We start from the raw sequence: 22,406 nt of genomic DNA on the forward strand, positions 1-22,406 counted from the left end.
GGAATCCAGATGTTGATTTTAGAACAAGAGTCTGAACATTAATCCAAGTGTCTGATTCCAGAATCTGAATCCATCTTCAATCCCCAACCCTATTCCTGACCTGATATTGTAGGATTCTTCAGCAGAAATGGAGGAAGAAGTTTCTCTGCTCAGCTCAAATGCTGAAACTGTACAGTGTGTCCCGCTTAATGTCACTGTAACTGAGCCAATACACTCCAACATTTACAGAGGAGATTCATTTCACACTCAATGATTTGCTCTTCATAGACATGACTGTAATACTCTACAAGCTGTATCTTCTGTCTGTCCTCACCCCATAACCCTCACAGAAAACTGAAGCTGATCACAAAAGAGCTTTCTAGTGTCTTTTTAAAGCCATTCAGTGTAAAAGCACAAGGCCAGTGCTGCTCCACATACTTGAGTTTGTCCAGTGTGTAGTTTGGATCCTCCAGTTGTTCAGAGAGCAGCTTGACTCCTGAATCTCCTGGATGATTGTAGCTCAGATCCAGCTCTCTCAGGTGTGAGGGGTTTGAAGTCAGAGCTGAAGACAGAAAACCACAGCCTTCCTTTGTCACCATACAGCCAGACAATCTACAAACACAGCAATAGTCCACATCACACAGTTGGACAATCACACATCTCTTTGTGTTGTGAAGATGCTGACTGCTGTTTCTGCTCATGTCATATTTAGATCATATTTAGATTATATTGTGGACAATATTGTAAATAAAGTAAACACACACAAACTCAATCTCTTGGTGTCTTTGTCTCCTGTCTGACAGTCACTAGAGCTGTAGTCAATCCACCTTTGTCGAGTCCAAATGTTAACAAGGCCAAGACACTTCTTCAGTTTAGATAATAAGACTGTGATGAAACTTTTATATGTTTTCAGGAAAACTGCAAACTGTACAAACATCAGAGCAGGTCAAAACCTTACCAGGGCCCAAAACCGTACAGACCCCACAGGGTTCACTTTGTCTTCATCTCTGTTATTTATTTATTTAGACAGGATTGCCAGAACATTTGACAAATTCTTAAATAAACCTTTTCCAATAAACAAATGCAAATATAAACAACAATATAATATGAACATGTAAAATATGAGCACAGAATTTATAGACAATTCATCAAATTCAAATGCTCTTTAAATACAGTCATACAGTTCTGTATATTAGAAAAAGTATTTTACACATTTTTTGTATTTTACTCAGTAATGCTTTTGACTGCATTTGTCTATACACAAACACATTTGTATAGATATGAATTAAATCACACCCATAACAATTTGCCCATCTGCCAACACACTGAGTGGGGAAAGGGGCCTCCTATATTTGTTAAACCACTATTTAACTATAACTATTTCTGTTTGGAGTTACTGTTGAGTGGAAGAGTATTTACCTCAGTATCTCCAGTTTACAGTGTTGACTCTTCAGTCCATCAGAGAGAAGCTTCACTCCTGAATCCTGCAGGTCATTGTTACTCAGGTCCAGCTGTCTCAGCACACAGTTTGAGGATTGTAGAGCTGAAGACAAACTCTCACAGCACTGAACAGTGAGATTACAGCTCTGTAGCCTGTGTAGAGGACAAACACAATATTGATGTGGTCATCTGGGACCTAATTGATGAACAATGCTTACTCATAAAAATTACACCAGCTTTCACCCTTATGGTTGTATGTACTAACACTTTTATTTGACAGCTGTAGTTGTGAGTGCTCATCAACAGGGGGCTGTTTGGGAGCCGTGCGCTGCTTCTACAGCAGGGTTTTCAAACCCGTGGTCTGATACTCTTGGGACGATAGTTTGTGGCCCCGCCTTCATTCAAAAGTTTAATGTTAGTGCGGCCCGTTAGTTTGATGTCTATGGCACTTTACAGTTTTGTTTGTGGAGCTGAACGAGCCCACAATCACAGTGGGGTATGTCAGATATTTGTATTAGAGCTGCAACAATGAATCAAGTAAATTGATAAAAATCAATTACTCAAAGCGTTGGCAGTGAATGTCATAATTTAATTTCATAATCGATTTGTGTCGCGCGACACGGGGATGTTTGATTATTAAAAAACACGCAGAGTGAACACGGTCTCTCTCGCTCACTGATATAGACTTCGGCACATCAGACAGGGATTAGGAGGAAGAGAGTTCAACAGCAGTTGTGTTGGCTGGAGCTGATAAAGAGAAAGATGTGTCATATCATCACAATTATGCAGCGTTTTAACCGCCTAATGCTTATTTTATGTTTTATATAAACATGTACATGTCAATACACACAACCACTAGTAAAACAAGACATTTAGAGTTTGTGAAACACACAAGAAAGTCTATGAAAGTCTAACAATCCATTCAAATATAATTTGCTGATGTGTTTTATTCATATCAGATTTGCATGGTAAAAGTAACAATAAAGTTGAATCTATTCTTCTCTAAGTTCACCACACTCACTTGCATGTATTCTGAGGATAACTGGTGAATTTACGTGCTGAATCCTGCGTGTTCTGCTTTTATGAATGAGGCAAATGTGCGACTGCAAGTAAACATGGCACTTTGACTTACAGAGCTCTTGTGGAGGATTTGATGACTGCTGATAGTCTGATGAGACACTCATCTGATCTCTGGAATTTCTGAAGCTCAAACTCCTCCAGCTCCTCCTCTGAGGTCAACAACACAAAGACCAGAGCAGACCACTGGGCAGGTGAAAGGTCAGCAGATGACAGACTTCCTCTACTGAGGTGAGACTGAATCTCTTTCAGCAGAGTTTGGTCGTTCAGTTCATTCAGACAGTAGAACAGATTGATGGATCTCTCTGGAGACAGATTCCCTTCAAGTTTCTGCTTGATGTAGGCAATTATTTCCTCTTTGCTCTGGTCTCTGTCATCCTGCTGTGTCAACAGGCCTCGTAAGAGTTGTTGATTGGACTGGAGTGACAGACCGAGAAAGAAGCGAAGAAAAAGGTCCAGATGTCCATTCTCACTTTCCAGAGCCTTGTCCACTGCTGTCTTCAGGAAATCGGTCACGCCTTTAGTTTTGCTTATCTGTAAAAACAATCCATGCTTCTTGTTGTTGTCTAGAATCAGATGTTGATAAAGGGCTGCAATGAACTCCTGAATGCTCAAGTGAAGAAAGCAGTACATGGTACCAAGAATGATTCCCGTCTCCTTCTTAAAAATCTGTGTACACATGCCTGAGTACACCGATGCCTTATAGACGTCAATGCCACAGTCTTTCAGATCGCTCTCATAGAAGATCACATTGTTTCTTTCCAGCTGCTGGAAGGCCAGTTTCCCCAGTGAAAGGATGAGGTTTGGATCCCAGGAGACATCTGCTGTGTTTTCTCCATCATACTTTCTTCTGCTTTGCTGGATCTGAAAGCGGAGAAAGTGTGTGTACATCTGTGTCAGAGTCTTGGGAGATTCCTGCAGTGTTTCAGCATGAGCCCTGTGTTTCGGTTTCAGTATGTTCTGGAGAACAGTGGCTGAAATCCAGCAGAAGACTGGGATGTGGCACATAATAAAGAGACTCTTTGACTGTTTAATGTGATCAATGATTTCTCTGGCCTGATTCTGATCTGTGAGTCTCTTTCTGAAGTACTCCTCCTTTTGGGCATCATTGAATCCTCGTATCTCTGTCAGCCGGTCGATACAGTCAGCAGGAATCTTACTGGCAGCTGCTGGTCTGCTGGTGATCCAGATGAGAGCAGAAGGAAGCAGATTTCCTTTGATGAGGTTCGTCAGGAGAACATCCAGAGAGACTGCTGAAGATACATCACGACACGTCTCATTACCAGCAAAGTTCAGAGGAAGACGACATTCATCCAATCCATCAAGGATGAACAGGACTTTGAATCGTGTGCTTCTTGTAAGGTTCAGTCCTTTAGTCTCTGGGAAAAACTGAGTTATGAGGTCTTTTAAACTTTGTCTTTCTTTCTCCTTTAAGTTCATCTCTCTGAATGGAAGAGGAAATATGAAGCAGATGTCTTGATTTTCTTTCCTTTCAGCCCAATCCAGAACAAACTTTTGCACAGAGACTGATTTCCCGATGCCAGCAACTCCTGTTGTCAGGACAGTTCTGATCTGCTCGTCTTGTTCAGCTGCTTCAAACAAATGTTTACATTCAACCTGTATCTCTAGTGACTGATGACGTCTGGAAGCAGCATCAATCTGTCTGATCTCATGTTCAGTGTTGACCTGTTCACTCGCACCCTGAGTGATGTAGAGATCTGTGTAGATGTTATTCAGAAGTGTGGAGTCTCCTTGCTGAGCAATTCCTTCAAACACACTTTGATATTTCTTCTTCAGGCTACATTTAAACTCATCAATTAAGAACAGCTTACCTAAACACAGGAGTAAAGAAACAGATTTACAGTTTTAGACTTATCTTTTCCAGCTATATTAGTAAGTGTCAGTCTGACAGATGGTCATGAGTCTCTTACCCTGGAGAGTATCAGCAGCTTGATCTTGCTTCATCTCTCTCAGGAAGAAGAGTGTGAGATCAAGAGCTGCTTCTGTGATTCTGCTACTGTTCTCACTAAAGTCCTTTACAAACTCTTGTCTGTTTTCTTCTTGTAAGATTTTCTTAAATATCTCCAGTTCATTCTTCAGAAATTTGATCATTTTTTTCTCAAGATTCTATGATTGAAGAAACGAAAAGAACAACAATCATTAACCAAAAACTTTATTTAACCAAAATTACACAGTTATACATCCACAACCTACTCAATAATTGAAAATACATTATAATAGATTATACTATGAGTCTGTTGAATGCTTGATTCTGATTAGCTTATTTTTTAGATAAACAGACAGCTAAAGTAGACCCAGGCAGTTGACTGTCAGTGAAAACCTAATAGACATCTAAGATTAGCCCAAATCTAGACCAGTCATCAAATACATATGAAAGAATTCATATGTGAAAGGTTTTGCTAACTTAGTGTCTTTGTTGCTTTGTTTTCAGACTTTGCCAGTAAAATTTCTTCAAAAAAAAGAGACTAGGGACACATTTTGAGACATTTTTTGGAGTTACTGGAGATTTTGGAGACTTCAACGTGTCCGTACTGTACCATTCCTGCCCTTTTGAATGAGCAGGGCATGATCCTGTTTACTCCTCCATGTACCAACTGCAAATGATTTAGCAACGTTATTCCAAAACAATAACTTCTGGACCAAAATCCTCTGAGTCTGAGGTACATCTCTGATGCAGTCAGATCTCTGCTTCTCCTTTTTTTCAAATGTTATCAGTTCAATATTGTATCTACACTGATTTACTGTAAACAAATGACAATACATTTAATTAAACTGACATATATAGTGAGCTCTTCTGCAGATGTCACTGGAACACGTTCACAACATAGGTTTGGGAGGAGTTATTCTGGCTTATCAATCCTTATCACATGGCTATATGAGCAGCCATTGCACTGTGTCAGCAGAGTTAGTTTTGGGCTATTCAATTTTCACTGACAGCCAAAATTGTACTTCGTTTAAGCCAAGCCATATTTGTTTAGACATCTATTAAATGAAAAAAATTGCACGGTGAGATCTATGGAATAATTGACTCTGGTCTGATGAATTATTAGAGAGTAATGCACTCCAGAGTTGTAATGTCACATTTCCATAATAGGAGCTAAAATACTCATTTTTGATCATGTTAATAGGACAAACACAGATTTGAACTGTAAAGGGTCTGTTTTTATTTGTGCATAATTACAACAAAACAATATGTTATTGTAAAAAAGTAAAACAGAAAGGGAGTGCTGTCTCTTTCTGTGTCAACCTGACTGGCAAATGCGTCAGAGAAAACAGCTGCATGTCCGAGAATATCTGCCTCACAGACATGAGAGAAATACCAAAAAATAGTAAAGTCTACTAATGGAGGTGGAGCTTTCTCATTTATGGCTTCTAAACTCCGGAACACCCTTCCTGATAATTTTCCGATTACAGCCCGAACTGATTTAAACTTGCGCACATGCTCAGCTTTTGTCAAGAATGAGTCATTTATACACATTTTAACGTAATTTATTCAAGACTACCACTGGATTTAAGCCACTTACATTTATTTACTTTATTTAATAAAATACATCCTGTGTAACATCAGCACTCTAGAAATACTGTTGAAAACCTCTCCACTCTTCAGAGTGCCATAAGTGCACCACAAGTCATGTGACAAGATCAAACCAATCAGCTTCAGACGTTGTATGGAGTATACACATTTCAGTAATAACGATAGACTAATTACCCAAACCTAAACACAAAGCAACCAAATACTAAAGTGCAATGCACCTTGTGTTTTCTAGCCATTTATCGTGCCCTGCTATCTAAACGAATAAGGAATTATGGATTTGATCAACTGGTCTCTGAACGCAATTGACACCATGTTCTCGACTAAAAGTTTGAGCTCGGCAGAGCCCACTTGTCCTGCGGGGACGTTTGCAGCTGGGTACGTGATGGACGGGTGAGAGAAGTTGTGCATCATGTGCCTAGCTGCTCTGTCCCTGAATGATATTGAAGATATCTACCTATCCGGAACTTTGATAACAGGGTTTCTGCTGATGGGCTTAGGTGGGGCCCTGGGGTATCGACAATTGATGAAAGCGGTCAGTGCTGCGCAAAACCCCACCAAGCTGGCCGGCTTGATTGAAACGGTGGTGAGCAGGGTTGCTGATAACCAGACTATGGTCTTAGACCGCAAATTGGAAAACATCGGGGTGAACGAGCGTCTTTGCAACAAGATTTGCCCAGACATGGAGACCAGTGCTGGACATTAAATATCTGTGAAATTGGCAGATATTGACCAAAATTTTAAAAAACTTTTCTTCTCTTTCATCTTCCGTGTGTTTTTCCTGCCAGATGACCTCTGCTGAAGACAAACAACTTCTTCCAGATAGCAAGATAATGGAGATGCTCTGAACTCCTGCTCCCTGTCAAGGACACCTGTTGGACTCTACAGGCTTACACACTCACATATACACAGCTATAGATAGACTATCACTACCTGGCCCCGCACCCCACACCTTCGTGTGCTTTCACCCACTGGAGTGGGTAGGCGGGTCTGTGACCAGCTCCTTCTGGCTGAAGGACCAGATGGCTGCCCACCCTCACCGGACTACATCCACAATCTCTGTTCCCATCCCCTGTTGCAATGTATGTCTATGTCTATGTGTTTATGTGCTTGATTGCTGGGGCGTTTTTCTCTCCCTGATCTCACACTGTCCTAATTCAAGAGCAATGTGAGAGAGTTTTTTTTGCCTCTCTCCCCATGTATCTATTTTCTCTTTCTAAACACGACCTCTCTAATGCTGCGTTTACACCAGACGCGGAACATGCGTCAAGCACGAGTGATTTACATGTTAAGTCAATGCAAACGCGCAAATAGACATCCTGCGGCGCGATATGCGCGGAGCGAATGACGCTAATTGCGCGAATGGCGCGGTGCGAATAGCGCGATGAGGGTTTTGCATTAACTAATCAGAAGCTTGCTCTTGTGGGGGCGTGATTGTGACGTAGAACCTGTTGATGGTGTCCCGGGGGAAATCCTCCAGGCGACACCGACAACAAGTCATCAAACTGGGCTTGGCTCAGTCAGAAGCACCACTGAAAGCCTCCGTCATCCAGGTTCAGTTTCTGGAGGAGTTTATGAGCTCACAGAGCTCACCTCTGAAAGCATGTAGTGGACTCAAACACGGTCCTAAACGTATCGACGCTGTTTTTCAGCCATCATAAAGTACATAAACACTGTTATTTTCTTCAAAAATCCATGTTAGCCATTTAGCAACGAAGCTACAGTCAGAAGCCCTGCCCATCACGCGAATCTGCGTCTGTTCTGAAGTGAATTTGACACGCGAATGAAGCGGATTTCACGCCCGAATGAAGCGGGGTTTGACGCGCGAATGAAGCGAGTAACCTCAAATGTTCACGCGCCAATTTACGAACGAATAGCGCGATTTATCTGCGCATTCCGCGTCTGGTGTGAACACAGCATTAGACCTGTCTTCTTCTGAAACTAAATGAAAGCTTGATTGATTTTAAAGTACGGTACACTGTGTTCCTGAAGCCACCGAGGGGGCGGTGCCACAAGGGCTTAGGCCCCTAAATGCTGCTTGCAGCTTTAATTTATTCTTGTGGTTAAAGCTTTCATCATTACTTCAGTATCTCAGAATCATTCAGAAAATATTCTAATATGCTGGATTAATGCCCAAAAAAACACTTGTTGCAAACACGTGATAAACCTAGTATTTAAAGAAACATATTTTTATCTATGAAGGAAACATTGAATTGATGTTAATTTAATGCTATAATAATCAAAATAAGGCCGTTGTCAGACTAGAATCAGACTAGAATCAGCCATTCAGAGTAATACTGGTTGAAATGTGAAATATGTAGACTACTTTCCCTGGCTCTTTTTGTGCCAGTAGAAGTTTTGTTTGTGCAGTTTCGGTTTTTAAAATCTTACACACTGAATTATGAGTGATCAGAGATGACGTCATTCATGGCGGAGCCATTTAGCATGTGTCTGCTCTAATATCAAATATTGTCAAACAACACAAATGTAGCACATACAAGCGAAAGAGTTTGAGCTGAATTTGGAGCAGTTGAGGTAGTGGAGAGACCTCAGGATGACTTTAAAATACTATTTTAATATCTGTTAATCCAAGGCAGCACAAACTATTTTTTTGCAGCACAGCCGATGAGGAAGATTTAGCAGAAGTTTTAGTTGAGTGGGGGCCATCTTCATGCAGATTACAAAATCTCAGAAGTCTTGTAAACAAATATTCTGTGTGTTTCATGTAGTTATTTCAGTGACTTATATGAATCAAATTGAGTTTTTCCCACCTGAAAAATCCTCTGGAGATTGTCTGTGAAACTCTCGCGTCTTCTGTGAGTCTCGTCTCCTGAATCTGGTAACTCATATTTAAATCTGTTAACAAAAATACATTTAGAGGCAAAATACAGATAAATTTTACAAACACTGATAATAACGAATGTTCTGTAGTGCCACAGCTGTGTCTTGTATTTAATGTAGCTGAGAAATCACACACAAAAGGCCTTATTGTGTTCAGCATCTGAAGGACTTCAGAAAGTAGCTTTAGAAAGAAATATTTAATTTGCAATTTATTATTACACAAAAGTTTAGCTTAAACTATAAATATCTTTTATATACCACAAGTGAGGAAATTTTGACATACACACGCGCATATATATATCAGTGTGTGATATCGCTTATATGTATATATATATATATATATATATATATATATATATATATATATATATATATATATATATATATATATATACATATAAGCGATATCACACACATAGCAGTGTCAGCTCAGTATGGCAGGCTAATGGCCGCTGTTGCACTGTCAGAAATTATAAATATTTTAAAATAGGCACTATCCTTATAAATAAACTGCATTGTTGCAATATAAACAACTACATTCTCCACTAAAAAACAGCAGGAATACTTGTCAAACTGTAGATGGTCCTCTGCTTGTTAGTGTATGTGGACGGAGTAATACAGAAGGGTGAAGCTGGACCAGTGCTGTTATTACAGAATTTCACACGGCTATCAGCCAATCAGGTTCAAGAACCAGGCAGAACTGTTGTATATATATATATAGATATATATTATAATATATATATATTATAATTTACTGAAAGATTCTCTGCATAAGAAGCTAAATCTGCCCATAGGAGTCTGTAAATGAGTTGCCAAAGTCATTGATTCATTTGATTTACTCAAACAACTGATTCATTCAGGAATGACTCTCTTTACTGAATTGTTGGTTCACATAAAATATTAAAAAATGGTTCATGTGTGAGCAATAATGTGAAACACAAAATACCTTTTGGCAGATGATGGTGTTTCCTCTCTGAGGTCTGGTGGATAATCTTTAGACCAGTCACTCTTCAGAGACACAGAGCTGGACACACATGATCCTGATCTCACACTGAACAAACAAACACACCAGAGGAAAAGGAGCATCATAATCTGCTGTATTCATTCATAATTTCCTATGAGCTCAATTAGCTAAGGTTAAACCTTTATTCTTCACTTGTGTTGCCTCTTCCTATAGCAGCTGAATGTGTGTTAGATTAGTTACTTGTATCACTCTCAATGTTCATTATTTGCTCATAAATGTCCCTAATCATGCCGAATTTTACTTTTTGGATGTCAAAAAATAATTACTAAAAAAGCCTGTGTGTTTTTATTTGTTCTATATTTTAACAAACAAAAAAGTTTGTCATTTGTCATTGCAGTAATACACTGCTCACTAAAATAACATCCTAGGTCTGAAGGAATTAATTATTCTTATTAAATACTTTGTTCTGTACATAGCTGAATGTGCTGAAAACAAAATCACAGAAATTGTAACTGAAAACTAAATGTATAAACCCATGGAGGTCTGGTTTTGGAGTCACACTCAAAATTGAAGAGGAAAAACACACTAAAGGCTGATCTAACTTTGATGCAGTGTCCTTGACAAAAGTTAAAATGGGGCTCAGTAGAGTGCGTGGCCTTCACATCCCGACAGTTTCTGGCCATCCTCCTGATTAGGTGGTGGATGATCTCCTGAGCAATCTCCTCCCAGACCTGGACTAAAGCATCTGCCAAATCCTGGACAGTCTGTGGTTCAATGTGGCTTTGGTGGATGGAACGAGATTTGATGTCAAATTGAGCACATCAATTTGATTCAGGGTCTCGAGTACAAGCGGGCCAGTCCATAGAATCAATGCTTTAGTCTTGCAAGAACCGATAACACTCCAGCCACATGAAGTCTAGCATTGTCTTGCTTTAGGAAGAGCCCAACGGCACAGGTATATGGTCTTACAAGGGGTCTGTGGATCTCATCTCGGTACCTAATGGTAGTCAGGCTACCTCTGGCAAACACTGCATCTGCATCAGAAATGCCACCCCACATCACACCAGTCATGCTGGAGGATGTTGCAGGCAGCAGAACGTTATTGATGGTAGGATCGATATGATTCTTGCCACAGTTCACATTGAACTGTCCCTATAGAGTTCAAGTGATCTTGAAGACACTGATTAGTTTGTTCAGGTGTGTTTGACTAGTGTTGGAACAAAACTTTGCAGGGACACCGGCCCTCGAGGATCAAGTTTGCCCATCCCTGGTCTAAGGGGTGATAATAATAGTTTTATGAATTTGTGGTACTTTATTTATTGTTAAAAAATGTGTTTTTAGAAGATTGACTGACACGTGATAAAAAAAAAAACATTCATACCTTTGTGCAGATGATGGTGTTTTCTCTCTGAAGTTTGGTAGAGGATATTCTTTAGACTGGTCACTCTTCAGAGACACAGAGCTGGACACACATGATCCTGATCTCACACTGAACACACAATCACACCAGATGAATAAACTGCAGGAGACACTTTTAAGAGTTTATTGAGTTTGTGTAGTTTAATTCAGCACAAACTAATAGTTGGCTGAAAGTCTGTCTGATCAGGTCTGCTACACAGATATCATGGGTAAACAGACACATGACTAGGTCCACACGGAATCTGTGCACGCAGAATTCCACAGATTTTTAGCTCATTATTAATTCTGTTTATTTACTTGAGTAAAAGTGTGTAAATCAGTATTATTCAGTTTTTTTTAATTAATTAAAGTAATATCATTGACTAATATGAAAATGTTTATCTGATTTATGCACAATGCAGTTTGAACAGTCATATTTTCAGTCTTTTAGTAGAGATATTATATGAGACACTTGCTTTGTTTACCAAATAAAGTGAATCTTATTGGATTTGCATTTAAATAAAAGTTTAAAAGATATTATTTTATTTTTATTTCACATATTAAAGTTTTAGTCATGATACTCCCAAAATCATTCCGCAGAAATCCACAGATAGATTTTTTACCAAAATTCTCCACAGAAATAGCAAAAAACGCCTGCAGATTCTGTCTGGCCCTACACTTGACACACATTGGGCTCTGGTAAAGCTGTCTGTAATCTAGAGTGATCTAAACACATTTGCTGAAGCTGTAAACTGAAGCCTTGTCCATCATTTGATCTGGCAATAGCAACACAAATAAGTGCATTGTTGTTGGTCTTTGTTCTTCAGAGAAAGTGTTGAAATAATGGTGTAAAAACAGAGTCAATACCTGTGTTTCTCTGAGAGAGAGTCCTTTACTCGCTCCTCTGCCATACTGCAGCTAAAACACCAATGCAGACACTAGCAGAGCTTTCAGGAAACAATCAGCCGCTGACCATCACCTGGAGATGACAATATACTGAGATGAAGAACAGCACACTTTATAGCAATCAATGCTCACTTCACTAAAAACACTGCACTGAAACAGACCACATGATCAGGGACACCACAAACAACACCTTACTGAAACAGACCGCATGATGAGGGATAGCACAAACTGACTTTCAGCCATTTCACATCAGATATATATATATATATATATATATATATATATATATATATATATATATATATATATATATATATATATATATATATATATATATATAATGATTAAGATTAACATTTATGCAGTTGGTTACACCCATGATCTGAATTGAGGTAAAGCTAGTTTTATATTCACACTTTCAGAATTTCTCCTTGATTAAGAAGTGTTCTTTGCTAAATTGTGAAATCATATAAGCATTAAGTTTAGTCAAATTAATGGTGCTAAGGTTGTTTTGAAATCATATTCACACCGATTATTCAAAGTATCATGGTAAACACTATAGGGAGTGTGTCACAAGTTGTCATTGAACGAATGTGCGAATATAAAACCAACTTTACCACAGTCTCATCTGACACATCAGATATTTCAGATTTGATCATTTGATACGACTTTGTCTGTCACAATAACTTCTGCTTTAGACAGCTATTAACTTATTATTTTATTTATGCTTAGTTGCTTAATTAATAGTTAGTTAGTATTGAAACGTTACCAGCAGGCCCGGCCCCAACCATTTGGCGCCCTAGGCAAGATTTCAGGTGGCATCCCTTCACATCGCAGTAAATTCCACTGCTAGTGTACATACAGTCATAAGAAACTAAACAGCTTTTTGATCGACTACTGCAAGCTGGGAAAACATCAGATAAATATGCCAATGCAATTATCATTAATGTTGAACAGATCTAATATTTACACATTTGCTTGAGGAAGAAATGATGGGGACAGTTAATGCAGTTTAAGGATCATCCGCATTCTTCCGGTTAACGGAAGCTCTGCTTTCACTTTCGATTTCCTGACTGTTTAAAGTTTATTTTGTGCTAAATGATGTGAAATTTTCGAGTCAACCTGATACAGAAGAGCACAAACACTTTTAAGAGATAGAAAATAACCCATTATATTGTTCAAATGACCGTGTTTGGACGTGTTTAATCGGTGTTGCTTTGAGCTTCAGGAGCAGACAGTGCTATAAATCACGCTTATAAACACACTAATACACATATAAACCCTTCATCATCTCCACAAATCAGCCTAATGTAGAAGTGTTAAACTCACATGCAGAAGTACAGACGCTCTTGTGCAGCAGGAACACGATGTGAGCTCTTTGACGCTTTCGGTTTGTCAACTTCTTCAGTATTTTGGCGGTTGTCAAACTATAATGTGCTTTACCGCCTCCTGCTGGACTGGCTGATTCCAACATGGAGAGAGACACGGGGAAAATCTCACCATAAATTCAAGGGAAATAAATCGCTGATTAAACAAAGAAATCCGGATAAAATTGTAAATTCTTTCTAACAGACCAGATTCTTTCTGACATGAATTATTGTAGCCTCCATATGTTGACTCTAGTATATAATCCAGAGTAAATGTAAGATTATGTCTAATAAATACTTCTCTTTATATTTGTCTTTTGTATTGATAATCTTGACATTCTGTTATTACATGCTGCAAATGTTTCATGCTGATTACAATGTGAGTATAAATCATGTGTGCTTTACTATAAACACAGTGTCTTGTTTAGTTCTGTATGTGCTATTCTGAAGCGGTTATGACCATTTCCTTACTCCGATTATTCCCCATTTCTCTTCCTTCTCAGATGTACTATTGGATTGTATACAGATGTCTTCCTGAGTCATTTATATCCCAGTATTTCTGCCTCATACTTTCTGTCTGTATCTTTATTATAGTTTTGACTTTAGCGTTACTTAATTTACCCTGAAGGTCTGTGTGAATGTGTGTTTCCTAGTACTGGGTTGCGGCTGGAAGAGCATCCGCTGTGTAAAACATGTGCTGGATAAGTTGGCGTTTCATTCCGCTGTGGCGACCTCAGATTAATAAAGCGACTAAGCCGAAAAGAAAATGAATGAATGAATAATAAAATATATTCCAGTTTTATTAGATCTCTGAGACGACTGTACATTTCTTGAATTTCCAAACTGAATTGAGATCGGGTGTCAGCTGATGTGTTCTGGACATTTTCCTCGTTCCACTTTAGAAAGCCCCCACTAAACCCTGAACCAAAACTGTGGGTTGCAGTTTGTTGCCATTATAAAGCTCAGAACTGTCAGTGTTTAAAGCTCATCGTATTAATCTAACATAAAACATAAATACACTTTCATAAATAACATTTACATGAAATAAATAAATTATAAATACATTAAACTTAAAGAGCATGGAGTAATGTTTCAGAAGGAAGAGCACACTGCTCACACCGCTTATTTTGATGGGCTTCATGCTGAAATAGTTCAATCCACATGCACATTAAACTGCATCTGGACACATATTGGCTGGACAGAAAGCACGAAGGCCTTAAATACAAACTAATAAAATCTTCTTTCAGGGGAAGCTTGCTTGTACAAGAAGTGTAGAATGAGACAGTCAAGAAAAGTCACAAAAGAGCTGAAGCAACTGAGCAGAACACAGAACTGGGGGGTCAAGGCTATTGCTCTCATGGACAGAGCCCTTTATGTACTGTATGTGAACAGAAGTGCCGGCTGCTTGTGCTTTCACTTCAGTTAATAGTTTATTATTCCCCTCAGTCCTGGAAGTCCTGCTTTAAGTTTGTGGCGTTCTGTTCAGCTTTATCTGTAAGGACAGAAGTAAGACAGGTACTCAGTCTTCTACCACAGAGTCATTGTGTTTGAACTAGACTGGCTCATCACTAATGCCTGAAGCACATCTGACTCCATGTGTTTCTGAAAGGGTTCAAATAAATTCAACCCAACGCAGAAAACATTTACACAGTGATGTAGCCCAGATCAGTGAGGCCTGCTGGCCATGTTAGTGGATGGAAAGTAAACACTCCATTTGTCCCAGTCCTCGCCTCTTGGATTTCTTGAAGCAGTAAGTGAATGAGGTTATAAGAGATTTACATGTGATTTAACAGTCAGAGGAATGATTGTGGAGCTGTGGAGCATTATTTACACATGCATAAATGTGTGGTGAGAAAGAAGAAGAACTGGGAGAACTTTCAACATTTCTGTCACAAACCAAAGTTATCTGTCATGTCCCTGAGGCACTTCTCTGAAATTGCATGTAGAAACAAATTAATAAAATGCACAGTGTCTATATATTTTTTCAGTTTTACAACTATTTATTCGCGTTATTTTCAGGAAATAAATTAAAAAAAAGATTTTTTTAATAAAAAACAGGCTACAAAGTTTTGTCCCTCAATATAAACTCAACCCTATTACGCTAGCATTGTTCCACCTATAGCAATTAATATGTATTATTACATCACAAACAGGAAGTGACATCATTCAGCTCTCTTTAACAGCACGATGCAAAAGAAGGCGAGAAATATTGTCATTTATTTACAGTTTTTGAGGTTTATTATGGTTAGGATGGGTACGGTCAAGCTTAACAATTCAACCCTGTAACGTAAAACTAAGATGGAGTATGATTGTTTTCTTAATTTACAAGCAATTTGACATTCTAGTTTAACTGCTGCCATGTGGAACTTCTCTTAAACCACACGAGCAGCAGCGGCCATTTTGTTTTAGTGACTTAACCCCATCACACTCAACCCTGTCACTCATTTCATTGTTTCGGGGTTGTAAACGTGTAACAGGATTGAAATTTTCTCCTAATTTATCAAGAACATTTCAGTAAATATATACTGACTATAACTTTATTTAGTCACTGAGAGAATATTTGAAGCAGTCTTTCCACTTAAACTGTGACACAATCTTATGTCAGACATGGCGCCCGTATCAGCAGCAGATTTTATATTGAATGTGTCACCAGTTTCATCATGAGTTAAAGCTGATCAAATCAGAACATGTGAAGTAAAAAAAGACTTTAATTATGTAAACAGTTCATTTGTTCATCTGTATGTCATGTGACAATTAGCCAATGTTAGAGAGGGGGTCATTAAGGGCAGAATTCATATTAATATTAGAGATAAAGAGGCTTCAGCTATCAAAAGGTTTAGGAATCCCTGGTGGTCTTCTGCTGCTGTAGCCCATCCGCCTCAAGGTTGGACGTGTTGTGTGTTCAGAGATGCTCTTCTGCAGACCTCGGTTGTAGCGAGTGCTTATTTAAGTTACTGTTGGCTTTCTATCAGCTGGAACCAGTCTGGCCATTCTCCTCTGACCGTATCAACAGGGCATCTGCGCCCACACAACTGCCGCTCACTGGATATTTCCTCCTCTAGAGATGGTTGTGCGTGAAAATGCCAGTAGATCAGCAGTTTCTGAAATACTCAGAGCACAGAGCAGCCCGTCTGGCTGTATAATTTTAATATTATTATTAAGCATTTTCATTAAGAAGACTGTTTTCTGCTGCAGTTTTTCTTGATGTTCCAGGAAATAAAGGTTTAGTCATGATGTAGCTGTTGCTCCTGTTCACTGCAGGTTCTGTTCAGCAGTATATTCGGGAACACAGGCCTTTATCAGCATTTGTAAAGGTTACTAACGCTCCAGTTACCTGCAGCACTTCACTGTTCTGAATTCTGACTGTAGTTTGGTTTAATGAAGTTTAATGTCATCTCAGTGTGATCAATGCCTAAATGTTTTACTGAAATAAAGAAGTGTTTTGGTTTAGTCTTAGATTTAATTTCACATTAATAAAAACAAATTAACATTGAAATGAAAGTGTCTCCTCAACCCTGTTACGGTCTTCACCCCCGTCACTGTATTCTCGACCCTGTGATATTCATATTGTTTAAGGGAAACAATTAAATATAGAAAACCCTCTTGCTGAGGACCAGCCGCCATGTTAAGTCTGACATTGTGAACATGTGGTTTGGGTAAGACATCTAAAGTTAAAGCTTTTTTAGAGAAATGAAGAGAGCACAGATGCATAAGTTGTATAATTGTAATTAAATCACATCTGAATGTAAAACTCCTCAGAAATGTGATGTTTTAGCCATTTAACTGGTTTGAGGCATACATGAGCAACAGGGAAATGTTGGTTTTACAGCAAAAGCTTTGTGAAATGCTATTATTAAACTCAGTTTAGTCCGTTACGGGGTTGAGAATAACGGCTGTGCAAATAAGAATAAAAGAGAAAATAATATAAAGCTTTAATGGCTGAGGTGGGAAAAGATGATGTTGTGAACGCTTCAATTGTGCCTCATTATGTAGGCTATTAACAATATCATCAACACACTTTTAAACATGAGTTTGCTCAAGCTGAACTATTAGCCAACGCCAGGAATGAGCCTTATATTCTCTCAACTCTTAAACGTGCGCACACTACAAGATCTGAACACATTGGGCACAGCACACTACAGGATACTATTGAGATGACTGTGCCTGATGGAGCACATCACCCGACTGCAGAAGAACTCTGCTGTTTATTATAGGCCAGCGCACACATATCTGAGCGACTGCCAGAGCCAACAGCCTGCAGAATGAAGACAACAGCTGCTTGTTGAAGAGAGCACATCATGTCCAAACACACGTCTGATACCCTGATGATTATTCGGGATCAGAGAGAAGACGAAGGCGGATGAACAGAAGGAATGGATATGTGATGATGCTGTAGGGGGAAAGCAGTGTGGAGAGTTTTGTATAAAGCACCATTGACCAAACATGCTGGGGATTTACAATGGAGGATTCTGCAAGGGAATGTGGCAGTGAACGCTTCATATGTGTTGTTCACTCTAGTGTCCATGACGAGTGTCTCTTCTGTGCACATGGAGAGACTGTGGTTCCCCTTCGGGGGGAACTCCAGCACTATTAGTGGATTTGATGTTCTAAATCCACGTATGGGAGGTTCGGTTCAGAAGGCGCTTGTCTGAAAGAGTATTGAACGGGCCAATTAAGAATGAATTGGCAGCGCAAGCCTGCGCAGGTGAGCGGCATAAGCAATCAACTGAGTATATAAGCTCACCTGGCGCCAGCAGACGCTATCCTTTTCGCTTCAAAGACTTTTCTGATCGAGCTTCATGAGGATTCCTCCTTCTGTCTACAGCCACTTCGAGCGAACGAGTGTCTCCCGGTCCAGAGCGAGTCCACGCAGCGGCAGATGGTCGAGCTGGGTTTCTCCCTTGCCTGGCGTCCCTTTGGGTACGGTCCTCCAGAGCGGTGCGTATTGTTGCAAAGCATCCTAAAAGAGCAACACAGTTGTGCAGCACATCCTTTTCAGGACGGCGCTCCGACTGTGCGTTTCTGGTTGCGGGGGTTTCCTGCGGGCAGCGGGCAGATGCGCTCGGGCAGATCTGAGGGTTCCAGCGAGAGATAATCCGCCGCCTAAGGGCTCGCGGACCTCTCGCTCCTCCAAGCGCTCCATCCAAGCTTCGGGCGCTGGGAGTGATCCGTCTAATCAGATGGTAGCTCTCACGCTCGCTGACACCGGAGATCAGATGTCCTCCGCGGCATCGGAGGGTGGGCTTTCATTGTCCGACGATGATCCGGACCCGCTCGCCCCCTTCGGGCAGGTGAGCGCTGTCAAAACGGATACTGAAACGAACGTGTTAGCCGTGCTTTCCCGGGCTGCTTTGGCCGTGGGTTGGAGATGGTTTATCCCCCAGCTCCGCTAGACTAGAGGGGCGTTCCCTTCTTCCCGGCGACGCACAGTAGGCTCACGCGGTCTTAAAGAGCACCTTTTTTCTGCTCGTGCTGCGTGTCCCTCCACCCTCACCACTCTTGGTGGTGGAGCGGCCAGGGGGTATGTGGCGATTCCTCAGGTTGAGTGTGCGATGGCGGTTAATCCGCGCAGCGCCTCTTCTTGGCGGGGTCTACCTCGTCTCCCATCCAAAGCCTGTAAGTTTTCGGCTCCCTCGGGGCTAGAGCTTACAAAGCTACGGACCAGGCTGCATCCGCCTTGCATGCGATAGCCACCAACCAGCGCTACCAAGCTGACGAGCTGCACGAGGGTGGGTCCAACCCAGGCTTATGAGCTTCGCACCGCAGCCGACTAAGCTCTTCGGACTACTAAGTCCGCTGCGTGTGCTTTGGGGAGGACGATGTCCACACTAGTGGTCCAGAAGCCCCACCTCTAACAAAACTTGGTTGATATGCGCGAAGTTGACAAAGTCCGCTTTCTTGACTCGCCCATATCCCAAGCTGGTCGGCGACACAGTCTGCGAATTCACCCAGGAGTTCGAGGCAGTGAGAGAGCAGTCCGATAGGTGATGTCTAATCGGCGGCCCCGTAAGCCCGCTCCGCCCGCCGTGCCATCCATACCTGCTCCTCGCCGAAGGCGCCCGCCTACGAGAGCTGCACCGCCCCCGCACTCGCCTCTGGTGAAGCGAGCGCGTCGAGCACCTCGGAAGCAGTCCACTCCCCCTGCCCAGAACGCCGCTAAGTCTGGCAACGGACCGCGAAGCGTCCCTGGGACATGTCATCTGGAGAGGAGGGAACTTGCTCTTTCCCCGCTGGAGGGCGGGGCGCCATTTCCAACGGCACTTTTTACTGCCATGAAATGAAAGGGCACTTTTCCACTTCTCCGGAGGTGACAGCCCGAAATCTGCCAGTTTGAGCTCAGCTCTCTAGCTCGTAGGTTGGGTGCACTCCGCCAGTGGCTCACGGGCACTGCAGGCCCTGCCAGCCTGGGACGCGCCGCCTCTCAGCTCGCAAGGTCTGTATGCTCCGCCAGCGGCTCACGGGTGCTGGGGGGACGGTCTCCCTTCTCCCAGCCCCCAAGCCCCCCCTCCGGAGTCAGGGTGCGGAGCCAGAGCGAATCGCTCTCCTCCAGCTCTTCTGTGGGACCCTCGCACTCCCCGGATCAGCACACCCGCTCCGCGCTGCCCCTCCGCGGGTATGTCAACGATTGCTGCGATGACGTCATTAGCGAGGGCTCTGCCTGCCTGGTTAGCGCGGGCCAGCCCCTCGCGGTGGCTCATACGCACAATCAGACTCGGCTACGAACTACAGTTCTCCAAATGGCCTCCCAGGTTCACGGGCGTGTGTTTCACCAGGGTCAATCCCCTGTCCGCCCCTGTCTTGCAAGAGGAGATTGCTGCCCTCCTGGCGAAGGGTGCAATCGAGCCGGTACCTCCAGCCGAGATGGAGAGCGGGTTTTACAGCCCGTACTTCATCGTACCCAAAAAAGAGCGGTGGGTCACGGCCAATCCTAGATCTGCGCGTTTTGAATCGCTGCCTTCACAAGCTGTCGTTCAGAATGCTTACGCAGAGGCGCATCTTCCGATGCGTTCTTCCTCAGGATTGGTTTGCAGCCATAGACCTGAAGGACGCTTATTTTCATGTCTCCATTCTTCCACGCCACCGTCAGTTTCTGCGGTTTGCGTTCGAAGGTCGAGCATGGCAGTACAAGGTCCTCCCCTTCGGGCTCTCTCTGTCTCCGCGGGTCTTCACCAAACTCGCGGAGGGTGCCAAAGCGCCTCTGCGGCTTTCGGGCATCCGCGTACTCAATTATCTCGACTACTGGCTGATTTTAGCCCACTCTCGGGAGCAATTGACTGCGCACAGAGACGAGGTGCTCCGGCATCTCCGCCTACTGGGGTTGCAGGTCAACTGGGAAAAGAGCAAACTCGCCCCGGTGCAGAGGATCTCTTTTCTCGGGATGGAGCTGGACTCGGTCACCATGGTAGCGCGCCTCTCCGGAGAGCGTGCTCGCCTGCTGCTGAACTGTCTGAGGGAGCTCGACAGCAAGTTAGTGGTCCCACTGAAATATTTTCAGAGGCTCCTGGGGCATATGGCTTCCGCTGCAGCTGTCACGCCGCTCGGATTGCTCCATATGAGACCACTTCAGCACTGGCTTCACGATCGGGTCCCAAGACGCGCATGGCAAGCGGGCACACACCGGGTCTCGGTTACTGCGCTGTGTCGCCGCGCCCTCAGCCCCTGGAATGACCCCTCGTTCCTGCAGGCCGGTGTGCCTCTGGGACAGGCGTCCAGTCATGTTGTTGTTTCGACAGATGCTTCCAGCACAGGCTGGGGAGCCGTGTGTCGCGGGCATGCAACTGCGGGCCTGTGGGTAGGTGCCCAGCTGCATTGGCACATCTATCGCCTAGAGCTGTTGGCAGTGTTCCTTGCTCTCTGCCGTTTTTCTCCGGCGCTGGAGCAGCAACACGTGCTGGTCAGGACGGACAGTACGGCGGCGGCAGCGTATATCAACCGCATGGGGGGGTATGCGCTCTCGCCGCATGTCTCAGCTCGCCCGCCGTCTGCTCCTCTGGAGTCACCCGCGGCTGAAGTTGCTGCGCGCCATTCACATCCCAGGTATGCTCAACCGTGCAGCCGATGTGCTCTCATGGCAGCAGATTCACTCTGGAGAATGGAGACTCCACCCCGAGTTTGTCCAGCTGATATGGGCGCGATTCGGGGAGGCCCAGATCGATCTGTTTGCTTCCCCCGAGAACGCTCATTGCCAGTTGTTTTATTCCCTGACCGAGGGCTCTCTCGGCACGGATGCACTGGCCCACAGCTGGCCTCAGGGCATACGCAAGTATGCGTTTCCCCCAGTGAGCCTGATCACGCAGTTAATGTGCAAGGTCAGGGAGGACGAGGAGCAGGTTCTGTTAGTTGCGCCCCTCTGGCCCAACCGGACCTGGTTATCAGAGCTCTCCCTCCTCGCGACGGCCCTCCCTTGGCAGATCCCTTTGAGAGAGGACCTACTTTCTCAGGGACAAGGCACCGTCTGGCACCCTCGTCTCGATCTCTGGAACCTCCACGTGTGGTCCATAGACGCGAGGAAGACTTAGGTAACCTGCCGCCCGCGGTGGTTGATACCATCACTCAGGCTAGAGCCCCCTCTACGAGGCGCGCCTACGCCCTGAAGTGGAGTCTATTCACTGAGCGGTGTGTCTCTCGCAGAGAAGACCCCCGATCTTGCCAGATCAGTGTTGTGCTCTCTTTCCTTCAAGAGAAGCTGGACAGTAGGCTGTCGCCCTCCACTTTCAAGGTTTACGTTGCTGCCATCTCCGCTCACCATGACGTGGTGGCTGGCGGCACCGTGGGAAAGCATAACCTCATCATCCGGTTCCTCAGAGGCGCTAGGCGAATTAATCCAACTCGCCCACCTCTCACGCCCTCTTGGGATCTCGCCCTTGTTCTCACGAGCCTG

The 22,406-nt window shown here is 42.9% G+C and overlaps 2 protein-coding genes across 7 annotated transcripts in view; one reads left to right on the forward strand and one right to left on the reverse strand.

Moving 5' to 3' along the window:
* LOC103910510 (NLR family CARD domain-containing protein 3-like) overlaps window positions 1-13,564 on the reverse strand; it is a 28,732-nt gene extending 15,168 nt beyond the window's left edge. For 2 of the 3 annotated variants that reach the window (XM_073947401.1, XM_017355328.4), the window contains exons 1-9: window positions 13,488-13,564; window positions 12,120-12,231; window positions 11,236-11,343; window positions 9,837-9,941; window positions 8,821-8,905; window positions 4,428-4,623; window positions 2,552-4,328; window positions 1,399-1,572; window positions 418-591 (exon numbers count right to left, since the gene is read on the reverse strand). In XM_073947401.1, coding sequence (XP_073803502.1) covers window positions 418-591; window positions 1,399-1,572; window positions 2,552-4,328; window positions 4,428-4,623; window positions 8,821-8,905; window positions 9,837-9,941; window positions 11,236-11,343; window positions 12,120-12,163 — 2,663 coding nt within the window. In that variant the 5' untranslated portion in view covers window positions 12,164-12,231; window positions 13,488-13,564. The remainder of the gene's footprint in view (window positions 1-417; window positions 592-1,398; window positions 1,573-2,551; window positions 4,329-4,427; window positions 4,624-8,820; window positions 8,906-9,836; window positions 9,942-11,235; window positions 11,344-12,119; window positions 12,232-13,487) is intronic. The other variant, XM_073947400.1, reaches the window with a different exon arrangement.
* The window catches only part of zgc:174653, a 954,986-nt gene that overhangs the window by 185,171 nt on the left and 747,409 nt on the right, over window positions 1-22,406 (forward strand). The window lies entirely within an intron of this gene.

Source organism: Danio rerio, chromosome 4, assembly GCF_049306965.1.
Source record: "Danio rerio strain Tuebingen ecotype United States chromosome 4, GRCz12tu, whole genome shotgun sequence".
NCBI classification, from domain to species: domain Eukaryota; kingdom Metazoa; phylum Chordata; class Actinopteri; order Cypriniformes; family Danionidae; genus Danio; species Danio rerio.